The sequence below is a fragment of the Lemur catta genome, chromosome 1, assembly GCF_020740605.2.
Source record: "Lemur catta isolate mLemCat1 chromosome 1, mLemCat1.pri, whole genome shotgun sequence".
Taxonomy (NCBI): Eukaryota; Metazoa; Chordata; class Mammalia; order Primates; family Lemuridae; genus Lemur; species Lemur catta.
This window is the reverse complement of record NC_059128.1, coordinates 216,777,042-216,794,915: the sequence shown is the minus strand read 5'-3', so window position 1 is coordinate 216,794,915 and position 17,874 is coordinate 216,777,042. Positions and strand designations below refer to the sequence as shown.

The window sequence follows — 17,874 nt, the reverse complement described above, 5'->3', positions numbered from 1 at the left end:
TAAATGATATTTTTAAATGTAAACATTCAATGGTTCATTTGCTAGTAGTTCCCTCATATACACGTGCTGATCAATAGTCCACCGCACACTGAAGGGGGAGCCTCTGCAGGTTTTTGTGGCTCTGCCCCTGTGCAATTGTCTGTCCAGTACCCTGTTCTGTGAGGTCAGGCCACCGTGGCCCCCAGGGACACTCATCTCTGTGTTCTGAACTCAGGAGTCTTCTGGACTTTGTTTGGGTTCCCCCTCATTGCACAGTGGCTCGGGAACGCTTTAAAGAGAGTAAGCTGGGCAAATATAGAACATCTTCATTTGTTTCCTATCTGTTTTGTGGCTTGATGCTCAGTGTCTCAAAACCATTGTTTCATATATCTTGCACGTTTTTGATTGTTTTGAGTGGAAAGATAAATATGGTCCCTTTTATTCCATGTTGGTTGGAAGTGAATTTTCACCTTTTAAAATATCCCCGATCATTTTTTCTTTCTTTCTTTTTTTTTTTTTTGAGACAGAGTCTCGGTGTGTTGCCCAGGCTAGAGTGAGTGCCGTGGCGTCAGCCTAGCTCACAGCAACCTCAAACTCCTGGGCTTCAGAGATCCTACTGCCTCAGCCTCCCGAGTAGCTGGGACTACAGGCATGCGCCACCATGCCCAGCTAATTTTTTTCTGTATATATATTTTAGTTGGCCAGATAATTTCTTTCTACTTTTTAGTAGAGACGGGGTCTCGCTCTTGCTGAGGCTGGTCTCAAACTCCTGACCTCGAGCAATCCACCCGCCTCGGCCTCCCAGAGTGCTAGGATTACAGGCATGAGCCACCGTGCCCGGCCTCCCTGATCATTTCTTGTCCTAACTTTTAATGACAAAACACTGAACATATACAATAGTAGAGAGAATAGTATAATAAAGCTCCACGTAGACAACATCTAGATTCAATAATTATGAAGTCATTGAATCTTTTCTTCATCTCTTCTACTAACTCCCTCACCCTGGATAATTTTGAAACTATACCAGATATCATATTTTATGTGACAACATTTCAACACATAACTCTAAAATATAAAGACTTTTTAATTCTTTAATCACCTCTTAGAAAACCCCATAATTTAAAAACAATCAATTATACAGGCAGTGTTCAAATTTCCTCAATTGAATCTCAAGTGTGTGTATATAAAAACTTACAATACATATACAAGCATACCTTGTTTTATTGCACTTTGCTTCATTGCCATTCTCAGATACTTTATATTTTACAAATTGAAGGTTTGCGGCAACTCTGTGTCAAGCAAGTCTAGCAGTGCTGCTTTTCCAAAAGCATGTGCTCACTTTGTGTCTCTGTGTCACATTTTGACAATTCTTGCAATATTTCAAACTTTTTCATTATTATTATATCTGTTGTGGTGATCCGTGATCAGTGATCTTCATCTTTGATGTTACTATTATAATTGTTTTGGGGTGTCACAAACCACACTTATATAAGACAGTGAACTTAATTGATAAATGTTGTGTGTGTTCTGACTGCTCCCCTGACCAGCTGCTTCCATGTATCTCTCTCCTTGGGCCTCCCTGTTCCCTGAGACACAGCAATATTGAAATTAGGCCAATTAATTATCCTACAATGGCCTGAGTGTTTAAGTGAAAGGAAGAGTCACATATCCTTCACTTTAAGTCAAAAGCTGGAAATATTTAAGCTTAGTGAGAAAGCAGGTTGAAAGCCAAGACAGGCCAGAAGCTAGGCCTCTTGCACCAAACAGCTATGTTGTGAATGCAAAGGAAAAGTACTTGAAGGAAGTTAAAATCATTACTCCTATGAACACACAATGATGAGAAAGAAAGTGAAATCACCTTATTAATGATATGGAGAAAGTTGTGGTGGTCTGGGTAGGTGATAAAACCAGCCATGTTTCCATAAACCAAGGCCTAATCCAGAGAAAGGTCCTAACTCTCTTCAATTCTATGTAGGCTGAGATAGGTAAGGAAGCTGTAGAAGAAAAGTCTGAAGCTAGCAGAGGTTGGTTCATGAGTTTTAAGGAAAGAATCCATCTCTATAACATAAATCTATAAGCTCTCTTATAGAAGCTGTAGCAATATATTCAGAAGATCTAGGTAAGATAATTGATGAAGGTGGCTATACTAAACAACAGATTTTCAACGTAAATGAAAAAGCCTTCTATTGGAAGAAGATGCCATTTAGGACATTCATAGCTAGAGAGGAGAAGTCAATGCCTGGCTTCAAAGCTTCCAAGGACAGGCTGACTCTCTTATTAGGGGTTAATGCACCCAGTGACATTAAGTTGAAACTGATGCTCATTTACCACTCTGAAAATCCTAAGACCCTTAGAAATTATACTAAGTCTACTCTATCTGTGCTCTATAAGTGGATCAGCAAAGCCTGGATGACTGCACATCTGTTTCAGCATGGTTTACTGAAGGTTTTAAGCTCACTGTTGAGAACAACAGCTCAGAAAAAAAGATTCTTTTCAAAATATTACTGCTCATTGACAATACACTTAGTTACCTGAGAGCTCTGATGGAGATGTACAAGGAGGTGAATGTTGCTTTTATGCCTACTAACACAGGATGAAGGAATAATTTTGACTTTCAAGTATTATTAAGAAATCCATTTCATAAAGCCATAGCTGCCATATATAGTGATTCCTCTGATCTATCCGGGCAAAGTAAATTGAAAACCTGAGAAGGATTCACCATTCTAGATGCCCTAGATGCTATTAAGGACATTCATGATTCATGAGAGGAGGTCAAAATGTCAGCCTTAACAGGAGTTTGGAAGAAGTTGATTCTAACCCTCTTGGATGATTGGAGAGGTTCAAGACTCCAGCACAGGAAGTAACTATGGATGTGGTGGAAACAATAAGGGAACTAGAATTAGAAGTGAAGCCTGAAGATGTGACTGAATTGCTGCAATCTCATGATGAAACTTGAAAAAATGAGGAGTTGCTTCTTATAGGTGAGCAAAGAAGGTGGTTTCTTGAAATCGAATCTACTCCTGGTGAAGATGCTGTGAACATTGTTGAAATGAAACCAAAGGATTTATTTAATAGAATACTATGTATACTTAGTGGATAAAGCAGCTGTAGTGTTTGAGAGGATTGACTCCAATTTTGAAAGTTCTACTGTGGGTAAAATGCTGTCAAAGAGCATTGTATGCTACATAGAAAGCTTTTGTGAAAGAAAAAGTCAATTGGTGCAGCAAACATCATTGTTGTCTAATTTTAAGAATGCCACAGCCACCCAACCTTCACGAACCACTACCCTGTCAGTCAGCAGCCAACAACACTGAGGCAAGACCCGCCACCAGAGAAAGGATTATGATTCACTGATGGTTCAGATGATCATTAGTATTTTTTAGCAATAAAGTATATTTTTAATTAAGGTATATACATTGTTTTTTTAAGATAATGTTATTGCACACTTAATAGACTACAGTATGGTATAAACATAACTTTTATGTGCACAGGGAAACCAAAAAATTCATGTTACTCACTTTATTGTAGTAATCGGATACTGAACCTGTAATATCTCTGAGTTATGCTTTTACTTATTACATGCATATATTATTTTATATACATATTGATATAATTGGAAAAATGTGAAAAATTAAATGCATTTTATATAATGTATGTACATTTTAAAAATTAGAATCTAAATAAATTACAATTGATTCATATGTCTGAAATCTATTTTAATCCACAGGTTCCCTCCTCCATACCTTAAGTTTTTCTTTGAAAAATTTTTTTCTTTTTTTAAAGATAGGGTCTTGCTCTGTTGCCCAGGCTGGAGTGCAGTGGCCTGATCATAGCTCTCTGTAACCTTCAACTCCTGGGCTCAAGTGATCCTCCTGCCTCAGCCTCCCAAGTAGCTAGTACTACAGGCACATGCCACCACACCCAGCCCCAGCTATTTAAACTTTTTTTTTGTAGAGATGAGGTCTTGCTGAGTTGCCCAGGCTTCCTTGCAAAATTTTACTGAAGAAAATAAATGGTTCTTCCTGTTGTTTCCACAGTCTAGATTATATTGATTACATACTCATGTTTTTATATTCCTTGTATTTTCTGTAAATATGTAGTTAGATCTAGAGGCCTGAATTTTTGGCATGAATTCTCATAGTTGGTATTGTATACTGGAGGCATATGATATCTATTTGTCTTCTTTTTGTGAGATTAGCAGATGCAAATGTTCATGACTTAGATTTTTTTACTTCATTAGGAGCTACAAATTTTTCACTTCCATCATGTTGTTTTTAAAATTAGGTGGCATAGGAATATTTCTGTAAAAAGAAACACCACTCCTCCGCTATTTCCTTATCTTGAGATTCAGTTTTAGAAATAAAGGATAAAGATCTGATTCTTTCTTTCCATTTACCAGCTTTAAAAATAATGGGCTAATTATCTAGTATCTTCCAGAGGATTTTTTTTCTTTTAGTGTCATAAAGTTTTACACGGTTGGTGCATTTCCATCCATTGCAGTTTTTATTCCTATTTTTGCTCACATTTTCCCATCTTTAGCCATTGAGAGCCTCTTCATGTTGGCTCCTGAGTTTTTTTGACATGTCATTGAGATTTTTATTAAACCCATTGAGACAATTCCTGCACCAAACCTGGACACACCTGTTTTTCGAAAGAGTTCTTAGACAGGGTTCTCAATCAGAGTGCCCATTTTTATGGTATTAGTCCTCGTTTCCAGTCTTTTTCAGAAGATACACTTAGGAAATAATTTTTTAAGATAAAATACATTATGAATTCCATGGAATTCCATGGAATTTTCCATTGGAAAATTCCAATTCAAGTTTAGAACTATGGTCTTTTTACTTAACTTTGTTGATTTTATTTGTGTCTCTCTCTATACCAAAAATCCCAATTTACAATGACAGGAATGGATTACTCTTTTGCTTTATCCCATTATCTACAATAATCTCAGAATAACAAACCAACACACTCAGAATTAATGATTCCTAAAAACAGTTTAAGGTATTTTTAGAGTTCTTTTTTTCTCCCTGTTCATGATATCCCATCAGAAATGTAGAGCCAAATTATACTTTTTTTGTCCCCCAAAATTGTGTTTTAAACTTATTCAAAATAGTTCTCTGTATGGTTATGACAATAACTTGATAGATTCATTTCACTAATTTTGCTTTAGATTTTAGTGTTAGCTTTTTAATTTTTGTGTAGATACTGTAGAAAATATCTACATGGTTTAAAAGTCAAATCCATAAGACAAAGAGATATTCAGAGGAGAGTCTAGCACCTATCCATGTCCTCTCTAGCTTCTGTATTCATTCTCTCTATAATTATCACTTTGGTTGTTATTGATTTATTATATTTAAAAATATAATAAAATTATATATAATATTTACAGCTATATATTATATATACAAAATAGGATATGTATCTATAGTGCTGTTTTTTAGATAGATAAGGGTATACCAAACTTATTTAACTATATTTAATGTTGTATATATGTACATACTTCACTATTTCCCCGGTGCCCTTTATTAGCAGTGTATATAGATACTCTTCATGCACTACTTCAACTGCATAGTCTCTTGTGTGGAGGAGCCATTGTTTATTCAATCAGTCCTCTATCAGATAATTTTTCTTTCTGTCTTTTACTATTACAAACAGTGCTATAATAACGAGTCTTGTACATATATGTTTTTATATTTTTGCCAGTATATCTTTGTTATAGATTTTGAGAAGTAAAATTGCTATGCTGAAGAATAAATGCATATATACTTTTACTAGAAAAGTATCACCAAATTTCTAGAGATTGTGCCAGTTTGCATTTGCACTAGAAATGTGTGAGTGCCTGATTCCTCACAGCCTTCCCAACAGAATGTTCTGGCAAACTTTTAGATTTTTCTAATTGTATAGGTGAGCAATATTATCTCATGTATATTTCTCTCTTTTTTTAATGAAATAATTTAAAACTTACAGAAAAGTTGCAAGAATAGTTCAATTAACATTTTTCCCAGAACTATTTGAGAATAAGTTGCTGACGTGGCTCCATGACCACCACAAACTTTAGTGTGCATTTCCTAAAGACAAAGATATTCTCCTACGTAAAACAGTTCATCCAGGAAGTTAATATTGACACACTACTACCAACTAATGGTCAGACCTTATTCATGTTTGCCAACTGTTTCAATAGTGTCCTTTAGGGGAGAGGCATCCAGGATCACAAAATGCTTTTGTTTCCCATGTCTCTTTAATCTTCAGTCTTTTCTTGACTTCTGTAACATTGACTCTTTCAACTCTGGCTATTTTGTAGAATGTCAGTCAATTTAGATTTGTCTGATGTTGCCTGGTTTTTAAATTCAGGTTATGCATTTTTGGCTGGCATATCACAGACATGGTGCTGTGTTCTCACTGCTTCCTCTCAGGTGGTATACAATTCAAATTTGTCCTGTTACTGGTGATGTTGACTGGATTACTGAATTAAACAAGTTCCTCCAGGTTTCTCCATTGTAAATTTATTCATTCCTCCTTTGTAATTAATAGTTATTTTTCCCAGCACCATTTATTAAGTAAGGAATCTTTTTCCCAGAGTATGTTTTTGTCTGCTTTGTCAAAGATTAGATGGCTATATGAGGATGGTTTTATATTTGGATTTTCTGTTCTGTTCCACTGGTCTGTGTCCCTGCACTTGTGCCAATACCAAGCAGTTTTAATAATCACAGCTTTGTAGTATAGTTTGAAGGCTAAAACAGGACCCACAGCTTTCACCTCTCACAAAAATCAAATCACAGTGGATAACAGACTTAAACCTTAGGTGGGAAACTATTAGAATTCTAGAAGAAAATGTAGGAAAGACTCTTACAGACATTGGCCTAGGCAAAGAATTTATGAAGAAGACCCCTTAGGCAATCACAGCAACAACAAAAATAAATAAATGGGACCTGATCAAATTAAAAATCTTCTGCACAGTCAAAGAAACAGTCATGAGAGTAAACAGACAACCTACAGAATGGGAAAAAATTTTCGTGTACTACACATCAGATAAAGGATTGATAACAAGAATCTATTTAGAACTCAGGAAAATCAGTAAGAAAAAATCGAACAACCCTATCAAAAAGTGGGCAAAGGACATGAATAGAAATTTTTCAAAAGAAGATATAAAAATGGCTAACAAACATATGAAAAAATGTTCAACATCTCTAATCATCAGGGAAATGCAAATCAAAACCACAATGAGATATCACTTAACTCCAGTGAGAATGGCCTTTATCAAAAAGTCCCAAAACAATACATGTTGGCGTGGATGCAGAGAAACAGGAACACTCATACACTGCTGGTGGGACTGTAAACTAGTGCAACCCCTATGGAAAACAATATGGAGATACCTTAAACAGATCCAAGTAGACCTACCATTCGATCCAGCAATCCCATTATTGGGCATCTACCCAGAAGAACAATGTCTTTTTCATTCTATAAAAAAGACACCTGCACCCGAATGTTTGTAGCAGCACAATTCACAATTGCAAAGATGTGGAAACAACCCAAATGCCCATCAATTCATGAATGGATTAGCAAAATGTGGTATATGTATACCATGGAATATTACTCAGCTATAAGAAATAACGGTGATATGGCATCTCTTTGGTTCTCCTGGAGAGAGTTGGAACCCATTCTATTAAGTGAAGTATCCCAAAAATGGAAAAGTAAGCACCACATGTACACACCAGCAAACTGGTTTCCCTGATCATCACCTAAGTGCACATTTGGGAATAACACCAATTGGGTATCGTACAGAGGTGGGGGCTGAGGGGAAGGGATGGGTGTATACCTACTTGATGAGTGCAATGCGCACTGTCTGGGGAATGGACATGCTTGAAGCTCAGACTCGGGGTGATGGGGGTGTATGGGCAATATATATAACCTGAACTTTTGTACCCCCATAATGAGCTGAAATAAAAAAAAATAGTTATTTTGTTGAGAGATACTTTGAGACTATATAGATAAACCATCTTCCTCAAATTTTCACCCATTAGTTTTAGTATCCATTGATGTTTCTTGACTAAATGATTACTATAATAGTTGCCAAATGATGTTTTCCTAATTTTATCTCTCCTTCTAATTAATTAATTGCCATTTTGCTGCAAGGAAAGCTATCTTTCTTCTTATCTACCTATTCATTTACTTATGCCATTATGGACACATGAATCCCTATTTTATTCAATGGCTATAGTTCTTTATTATTATTACTTACTTTGATGCTTGAATTGTTATAGATTCAGGCACCGAGAGTCCTTTAAGTTGGCTTTGATATCTTTGTGATATGTCCCCATCATTCTTTGAGCATTTTCCTACTTAACGGCACAACTAGGTGTTCCAGCTTATGTAATACTTTTCTTGGCCCAACCTTGTAATCAGCCATTTGTCTAAAGCACCCTGTTTTTTTATTTGGAGGAATGGAGTTTAGAAACCAAAACTGAATGTGTTCAGTACTATTGGTATTTCACTGCTGTAAGGCCTTCTCAGAGGACGGAGTCAGAGACTATATGTATAAACAGACTAGCAAACATGTATTTGTGTATTCTAATATCCATACACATTTACATCTATGTTATTTCTCTCTCTCTAGTACACTGATATTTCCAATTCTAATCCAATACCTCAGGGTTTATTCTAGTTTTCTCTCTTTCTATATTTGTAACTTCCTTTTATCAGTGAGAAACCTGGCTCTCGTTAATCTCAATCTATCTATAGGGGATACATTCAAAGACTCCCAGTAGATGCCTGAAACCATGAATAATACTGAGCCTGATCACCATCAATAAGAACATATTTCTGTTTACGTCTTCCACTCACAAATGTGATGCCGTTTCCATTTTAACTAAGCACTTACATACTGTGCTTGTGACTTTTGCAGTTTGAGGCACAACAGCAAAACTAGCATGGATTTCTTTTTCCTTCTTTATAATTTCACAGGTAAAGATTTTTTTCTTGCTGTAGATCTTAGCAACCTCAGCGTACAATTCTTTTTTCTTTCTTCATTAAGTGGTGAACTTTCACCTTTTCACTTAAAGAAAGCACTTTATAGCTTCTCTTTGACATATCTGAATTGTCAGCATCACTATTCTTGTGCTTTGGGACCATTAATAAGTAAAATAAGGGCTACTTGAAGCAAGCACTGTGATACCACAACAGTCAATCTGCTAACGGAGACGGCTACTAAGTGACCAACAAGCAGAATTTACAGTGTGGATATGCTGGACACAGGGATGATTCATGTTCTGGGTAGGACACAGCAGGATAGCACTAGATTTCATCACGCTACTCAGAATGGTATACAATTAAACCCTTATGAATTGTTTATTTCTGGGATTGTTCATTTAATATTTTCCAACTGCAGTTGACTACAAGTAATTGAAACTAAGGAAAGCAAAACTGCAGATAAGGGGATGGGGGGATTACTGTACTTATTGTATCCATTCTGCCTGGATGTAACCAATCTTTCGTCATTGCTGAAACTCTCTCTGCCTCCAACCCCGCTCCCACATAGACACCCTTTGCGCCCTGCTTGGACCCCAACGTCCCATGGCAGGCCTCTGCCACCATGGCAGCCCTTCCCCCCTTGCTCGGGCTCTGACATCAGGTTCATGTAAACACCCTTCCATCCTGCTTAGGCTCCAACACCCCACAGCGGGCTGCCAGCCCACCCCACTCAGCTCACTGCAGCAATGCCTCTCTTGCTCAATCCACAACAGCTTTGGGACTCTATAAGGAAGGAGGGAAACAAAGGCAGGCAGACAGGCAGGCAGGAAATCAGGAAGAAAGGAAAGAACTTTAATTCTCTTATTATGAGTAAGAATGAGCAGCTTTTCAAGCATTTAATACACCCCTTGTGTTCTGTGTGTGTGTGTGAACTGTTAATATCTAGCAATTTTGCTATACAGTTATTCACTATACATTTCTTTTTAAAAGACTCTTTATATATTAGGAATATTGATCTTTTGTCTGTAACATAAGTTTCAAATGTGTTTTCTGAATTTGGCATTAGTTTTTTCTGAATTTGGCATTAGTTTTTTCTGTGCTTCTTCCCCCCCCCCACACACAGGTTTTTATTTTACATAGTTTATTACTTTTTCCCCAGATTTTGGATCCATGTTGAGGAATGTCCTCCTTTTCAAAAAATTCCCTGGTTGCGTTTTCATTGATTTTCAACGTAAATACATGTTGGACTGTGTTTTCGTGGGAAAATAACCTGACTGAACTCTGCCTCCTCACTCTTTCAGCTGGAGTTCAAGAGCTGGAATCACGCTTTCTGGTGCCCGGAGATTTATTAATTTTGACAGGGAAAAAAGTACAAATGCCATGTGATGCTGTGCTGATTGACGGCAGCTGCGTGGTGAACGAAGGCATGCTGACAGGTAGGCTTCCATCTCCACAGCCTCAGCTTCTCTGGGCTGACCTGGGCTCCACGCTACCACAATCCCCGCCCCTCGTCCAGCTGAATGACAACGACTCACTGCAAAGTGTGAGGCTGGGTGGGACCTTCCTATTTCCACAAATCCTAGTCCTGCTGGGGATGGACCTGAGAGTTCAAATTAAAGCGGCCTTCTATGTGCTAAGTTTGAATGCAACCATAACGTTTTGAGTGTTTAGCATTTTCTTCTTGAACAAAGGATTATTACAACCCTCTCATTTTACTTTAAAAGAGTGTGGAGATCATTAGATCTTTCAGGATTGTCTGTGATTTTTACCTTTCATATTTTTATATAAAATATGTCTTCAAATAAACTTGGAGGGTTGAAAACCATCAATGACATCCTGAAACCCACAGGGTAGTTGGTATTCTCCCAGGCCTGTCTTGAAGATGTTAAAAAGTTCATGATGCAGCATTTGGCAAATATGCTGCTTCCCAAGTACACACTGAGTATTTTGGACTTACTGTATTTCATTTTTAAACAGCATTCTGGAGCTAGGAGGGACCTCAGAGGTCATCTCCCTTCACAGGTGAGGTCCAGAGAGGAGGAGTGACTTGCTCAAAGTTATCGCTTTGATTTTTCACTTATACAGCATAATAATGGGATGTTGTGCCAACATTTCTGTAAAATGAAGAAGAACCATAAAGTCCTTTTCAGAGATGAAATGGGAGGCTATGAATGCACAATGGTGTACTGTGGTTCTCATTAAGGTCCAAATCAAATTCATTTCTCTCAGGCACACCATAAAGGCCTGAAGTAAAGACAAGAACACACATCTCCCTCCTATGTGAACTTACAAAAAATAAATGCATGCACACATATGCACAGAGGGAAGTGAAACTCAGTGGAAAGCAACCAGGAGGGAGCAGGGAGGAAGGGAGGGATATGAACCAATCTAACGGGTACTATGAACACTATTTGGGTGATGGGCACACCTACAGCCAGGACTTGAGCATTAAAAAAATGATCCATGTCCCCCCTAATATTCTGAAATAAATAAATAAATAAATGTGTGGCAGATCATGGCAGGTCATCTTCCTTTCTCTCAAGAATCCATAGATTCATAAAAACTCTGTGCTGTCGGGACTTTTGCAATGCCAAGGACCATTTTCCTAACGAAAGTAGCCCCAGTACACTGGAATAGGATTCTATTAATACTTTATATTGTTCACTTTGCAAGGACTAGTGGGAGGCTTTACAAGCTTGCTCCTCAGGACAGGCCATGGTTGTGTTACAACTTCATTCAATACCTTGTATCAGCATTTCAACCCACTGCAGCACGCCCCTCGCACTACTCTGGCAAAAGTCGCCAGGGTCCCCATTGCCAAGTCCCATGTATTCTTTAAATCTCTAATCTTATTGTCCTCTCTGTTGCATTTGACTATTCTGACCATCTCTCCTTCTGGAAACTCTCTCTTCTCTAACTTCCTAAGACAACTCTCTCTCTCCAAGTTCTCCTACCACTGACCCTACTCATAGGGTTTCTCTGCTGCTCCTATTTCTCCACCTCCTTGGTTGTTGTTGCTGCTCAGGGCTACAGCATTGTCCTTTCCTTTTCTCATCCCAGACTTGGTCCCCATGTAATCTCGTCTCTTTCTGTGGCTTTAATTATTGCCCATAAGCTGATAAACTCTGACTAAATATCTCTAGTCAAGGCCTTTCACCTGAACTCAGATCCAGATAACTCTGTAAGTACCTACAAGGCATCTCAACATGGTCATTCTACAAGGCAGCTTCAGCTCACGGTGGCTAAAGGGCGATTCCTTCTCTCCTCCTATAATCCCTATGTTGATGAATAATGCCCCCCTCTGCTCACCTCCCATGTCGGGAACAAGGAAGTCATTTTAAATTCCTCTATCCCTATAGCCTGCCAATATAAAAATGTTCTCACATTTTGTGGCTTCTTACCTCCTTATTTCTTGACTCCAGCACTTCCTTTCCATTTTCATAGCCAAATGCCTAGATCAGTCCTCATCCCTTCCACCTGGGACTCTGAGCAGTTCCCAGCTGAACGTGCAGCCTCCAGCCTCACCATACCTCAATTCAGTATTGTGAGCAGAGTGCTCTCTCTTACACACAAATATATCACTCCCCTGATTAAAGTGGTCAAGTATCTCCCCACCCTCCTTCAGCCACCAGTGACTTTAGAAAAATGTTTAAATCCTTAAATATGGTGCATTTGGGCCTCTGCATGCTTAGGCTCCTACAAAGCTCTCACAGCCCTTGTTACCCACACCCTACATTCTAGACTGCACAGCTTGCTGCTCCCCAAATAATTATTTCCAGCTTTTTTAACATCCATGCTTGATTTACAATATTCAGTATTTATAATACCACATTATACTTATTTGCTTACATGTCTGTCTCCCACTCTAAACTACAGACCTCTTAAAACAAGAACTATATTTACCCTTGTACCCCCAGTGCCTAGGGTTGTCTCTGCCACCAGGAAGGCTCACTACGAATGGCTGTTGTACGATGAGTGAGTGCAGGCATGATTTACATGAGTGAAGGCATTTTACCTCACAAAGCGGGATGCTTGTTTTCTGTAGGAGAGAGTATTCCAGTCACTAAAACTCCATTACCCAAGATGGATAGCTCCCTGCCCTGGAAAACACAGAGTGAAGCGGATTACAAACGGCATGTCCTCTTCTGTGGAACAGAGGTGATCCAGGCCAAGGCAGCATGCTCTGGGACCGTGAGAGCAGTGGTACTGCAGACTGGTTAGCACCTTCTTCTCTGTGTTGTTACTCTTAACGAAATACTTTTGCTTAGTTTGTCTAGTGCCTTAAATTTATCAGGTAAGGAGCAGTCTTTAGATAACAAATCAAATGTATGTAAATGAATAAGATATTTTAAATGCCTATTGAACTACAGTATATGCTTCTTGGTAAAAATAATTAATACTGATGACAATAATTACTAATTATGTGCTTTGTAGTTTGTAAACTATTTCCACATATCGAACCAGCAGAGCAGAAATGTCGACTGTCCCCACTTTATACTTGAATAGGCTGAGGTCACACAATTCAAGTGAACTTTTAAAAATGCCATAGCTAGTAATTGACAGAGCTGGACCCAGGTTTTCTCTAATCCCAAATCCCAAGTTCTTTCTAGGCAGGTAGGGCTAGACGCTGAAGATTTAACACTGAAAAGTATTAGAAAACTGAGTCCATCAGTATTTATGGGGCCATTTAATTTTAATTAAAGTGGGGTATGTATGCAAGTATGTGTGTGTGCTCATGAGTCATTTCCTTCAAACAAAGTTATATTTGGAAAAGCCGCACTCTCCCTCCAGTATGGTGGTTTCCTATCTCTGGGATGCATTAAAATTGGAAGTAGAGGGAAGGAAGGCCAGAGAGAGCACTAGGCTCAAGATCATATTTCCATTCTAGCACTTATTTTTTCACTTATCTTTCAATTGCCTCTGGATTTAAACACTGTTTAAATATCACTAGAGGAAATCAAAGGCAATGTTGAGGTTTCGAAGAGCGCTAGCAGTAGGGTTTGTCATCCTGAGAGTGGGGTATGTGTTTGCTTTTTCAGGCTTCAACACTGCAAAGGGAGACCTTGTGAGATCCATTCTCTACCCTAAGCCAATGAATTTTAAGCTCTACAGGGATGCTATCAGGTTCCTCCTGTGCCTTGTGGGGACAGCCACCATTGGGATGATCTATACTCTGTGTGTCTATGCACTCAGCGGGGTAAGCTGCCTTTGCTCTTTTATTACATGCACACATACACTCATCCCTAGATATTTCATACTCTGCATGTTGATATTAATCTAGGGCATGGTTTACAAACCTGGGAAACGAAGCCAAACACTGAAACCTGCTTATCCATTTCCAGTTCCCCAATATAAGCAATTGATCACTAAGTTCCATAATAACAATCAGATCTTATGGGATAGTGGGATAAAACAATTTGTTTATTGAGATATCAACATACCTCTACTTTTTTCCTCACACTTTTCTTTACATTATTTTTTTCCTTTTCAACCTGAGAATGCATTTATTTCAGTAAAGTAGTATTTTTGCAGCTATTAAATGAGAAATTTTCAGTAAAACTGGGTACCCACTGTTGGTAAGGACATGGCAAACTGGTACATTGTTCTCTGCTGATAGAAGTATGAACCATCATAAGCCTTTTTATTGCACTTTGGCAAAAGATATTGAGAGCTATAAACATGGTCATACCTTTGTCCTACTGATTCCATTTCTAGAAATTTGACCTAAAGAAGAAGGAAAAAAGTCATATGCTGCCCATTGCTGATTTGCCTGTAATAGTTAAAGAATGACTATCTTCCAGGAACCTCTAGAGGATATGGTGAAGAAGGCCCTTGATGTCATCACGATTGCAGTTCCTCCTGCTCTACCTGCTGCTCTGACCACAGGCATTATCTATGCCCAGAAGAGGCTGAAGAAGAGAGGCATCTTCTGTATCAGCCCCCAGAGGATCAATGTGTGTGGACAATTAAACCTTGTCTGCTTTGACAAGGTATGTGTGTTTCATGCTCATTCTCATAGCCATTTTTATCATCACTGTCAGCACATATAGGTGTTTTACTCCCTTGTGAGGCAGGAAATGTAGAATGTGGGTACATGGCTTCATTTAATCTCTGGTTGAGCATGTGATCTGGGATAGAGATAGCTCTTGAGCTCTCAGATTCTAGGGTTTAGAGGAGGGGGAGTGGGTACTGAACAGGAGAATTTTTAAGGTCCTTCCAGCTTCAATATGCTATGAAAAGCATTAATTAAAATAGCATCCTGGCCCTCTGCAGTCAAAACTCTCATGCAAGGAACAAAATTTAAACCCTTTACTACAGTCACTGGTGTGTCCCTAATGCTAAGAATATTCCCTGGCATATAGTCAGTGCTCAATAAACATTTATTGAATTAATGAATGAATAAAAAAGGAATAGTTTATTAAACTGTGTCTTACTATGAGACTTGGTTCCTACAAAATCCCATATAAACCTTTACTGTATTTTCCCATCTATAGTTTATTGCTTAAAATTACACTTGATTAATTGCCAGTTATTCCCGAGCAGCCTCTTATTCTACCTTCTCTGGAGTGTATTGTTAAAGCCTGTACACACATGTGCTGGGGTAAAGAGGGGAGTTGCAAGAGGATAAGATGGAAATGCCCTTCAGGGCATCATGGGCAGGTGAGCATGGGCAAAGGTGTGGAGGCAGGAAAGCAAGAGAGTGTGTGGTTTTGACTAGAGCAGGACATTGGTAATGGAAGAGGATGTCTGTGGACCTTGAATGTCTGGCTAGGAATTTTTTATTTAATCTTTAAGCAGCAGAAAACCATTAAAGGTTTTCTTTGCTGTTGCCTTCTTTTCTAATTAATTTTTTTATTATGGCAAAATACACATTATAAAATTAACCATTTTCACCATTTTTAAGTGCACTATTAACTGGCATTAAGTATTTTCATACCCATTAAACAATACATTGATGGTTTTGATAGCAGAGAATTAATTGGATCAGAGCTGTATTTTATAATTACTGGAGTATCAGAAAGATCTATCAAGAACAGAAAGTTAATATGGCTCTTGCCACCATCTCAATATTATTTTGTGATCCAACTAGCATTGTAAGGAAACACATTCTATTTATGAGATAATTTCCTTGGACTTGGAAAAAGAAACAGGAGTGAGAGAGATAATTATGAATTGAATTTGAATTAAAAATTAGCAATAATAACGAGTAATTACCAATATTAACTCTTACTATATGCTAGATATTAAACGAGGCACATTATCTCATTTAATCTTCACAACAACTCCATGAGATTACGACCATGTTGCAGATAAGGGCTCTGATGGTAACAGGGGTTACATAATTCGCCCAGGTCACACAGCTAGTATTCCAGCTAGTCGAGCTCTTAAACATGCCGCACTGAGAGAAATACCAACAAACGATTTTACCAAATTGGTATCAAATAGCAAAAAATTTCTTTAGTCTTTTCACAAAGAGTGCCTTGTAGGTAAAAATTCTACTCTGTTACTTATTTCTGATGACATGCTTTTAACTTCTATGAAAACTGGGACTCGCGCATTTTATAGCTCTTACAGGCTTACCCAGGACTTTCCCTTCCATTCAGTCTACCATTAGATCCTCAAAACAACCCTCTGAAGCTGTAAGGAAGATACTGTTTTCTTCTTTTTACCATGGAGGGCACTGAAGTTCAAAGAAATTAAGTGCCAGCTTATCTACAGCTGGTATGAGCTCATCAAAGCTTCCACCAGGACTCCAGATTCCTCCCTTTCTTTGTTTCTCTTTGAAGTTCTGGTCTTGATAATACGTTTGTGAAGTATATTTTCCTAGTAAAACATGCCTTATTTGTCTTCACTATGGAATCTTCTCCATGGGGCTGCCAGATCTTCAGAGCAAACCAAGTATTTGTTTCTATTTAGACAGGTACCTTAACAAGGGATGGCTTGGATCTCTGGGGAGTCGTGCCCTGTGATAGGAATGGGTGAGTACCTTGGACTACAGGCACTGTAGTTTCTCTTTGTCCAGAATTCCACGTTGTCTCTTGAAACTACTAATGGAGAAATTTTAGCATTGGCTTTGGTGGACACTGATTGCCCAAATATCTTCATTTAATTTCTCCTCTTGAATTTTTCCAAGAGTCATTAAAACATGCATATTTTGCCCTACCCGGTCCCAGGCCACTCACAAACCCAGGAGGTGGTGGGGAAGTTTTGACACTGCATTCAAGCTTTTGCTGGAATGTAATTTGGTTTTAGCCTATTCATCAGAGGCCTGAAGTTGGCCCAGTTTAAATAATCTGGACAAGACCAGGACACTGTCCTTCAGAGAGGTAACATTCCTACGCAAGCTGAAGCGCCTTGATACGCTCAGAGGAAGGAGAACACCGCAGTGACTTTTGTGCCTTGAATTTCAGGAAAAGGAAGGTTGTGGAAACATAGCTAGTGTACTCATTTTCCTTGGTATTCTGATTCTGGGAACTCCACTTTCTGGCTTCTGTAACCTCCTCTTTTCTAGCAAGAAAAGACTCCCTTTTGGCAGTTTTCAGCTTGGTGTGGTAAAGCTTTGCACGTCCTTCTCCCGTGGCCCTCTTGTGGCCATGTCTGAGTTTGTGTTTCTGCTTGCCTTTTCTCTCTATCCACCTCCAATGTGATCAGAACATGAAATGTTGTGCATTTGAAATTTATATTTTGTTTGAAAATGGCAGTATTTCCCTCTAATACTTACAACCTAAATCACAAAGCATTTTAGTCATGAAAGGTTCATCGTGGTTCTTTTGCATTATGCAGATGACATACAATTTACCTATCCATAAAGTATTTTTAATTATACATGGTTTTGATACATTGTCATATTAAAATACTGCTTATAAACAAGTCTAATTCCTAGTTTAAAATATAATTCTGGTGCTTCTAACCACATTAGCTTACAGA

The 17,874-nt window shown here is 38.3% G+C and overlaps 1 protein-coding gene across 3 annotated transcripts in view; it reads left to right on the top strand.

Moving 5' to 3' along the window:
• The window catches only part of ATP13A4 (ATPase 13A4), a 147,450-nt gene that overhangs the window by 73,745 nt on the left and 55,831 nt on the right, over positions 1-17,874 (top strand). For all 3 annotated transcript variants that reach the window (XM_045539949.1, XM_045539948.1, XM_045539951.1), the window contains 5 exons: positions 10,248-10,382; positions 12,992-13,162; positions 13,986-14,143; positions 14,748-14,936; positions 16,864-16,925. In XM_045539949.1, coding sequence (XP_045395905.1) covers positions 10,248-10,382; positions 12,992-13,162; positions 13,986-14,143; positions 14,748-14,936; positions 16,864-16,925 — 715 coding nt within the window. The remainder of the gene's footprint in view (positions 1-10,247; positions 10,383-12,991; positions 13,163-13,985; positions 14,144-14,747; positions 14,937-16,863; positions 16,926-17,874) is intronic.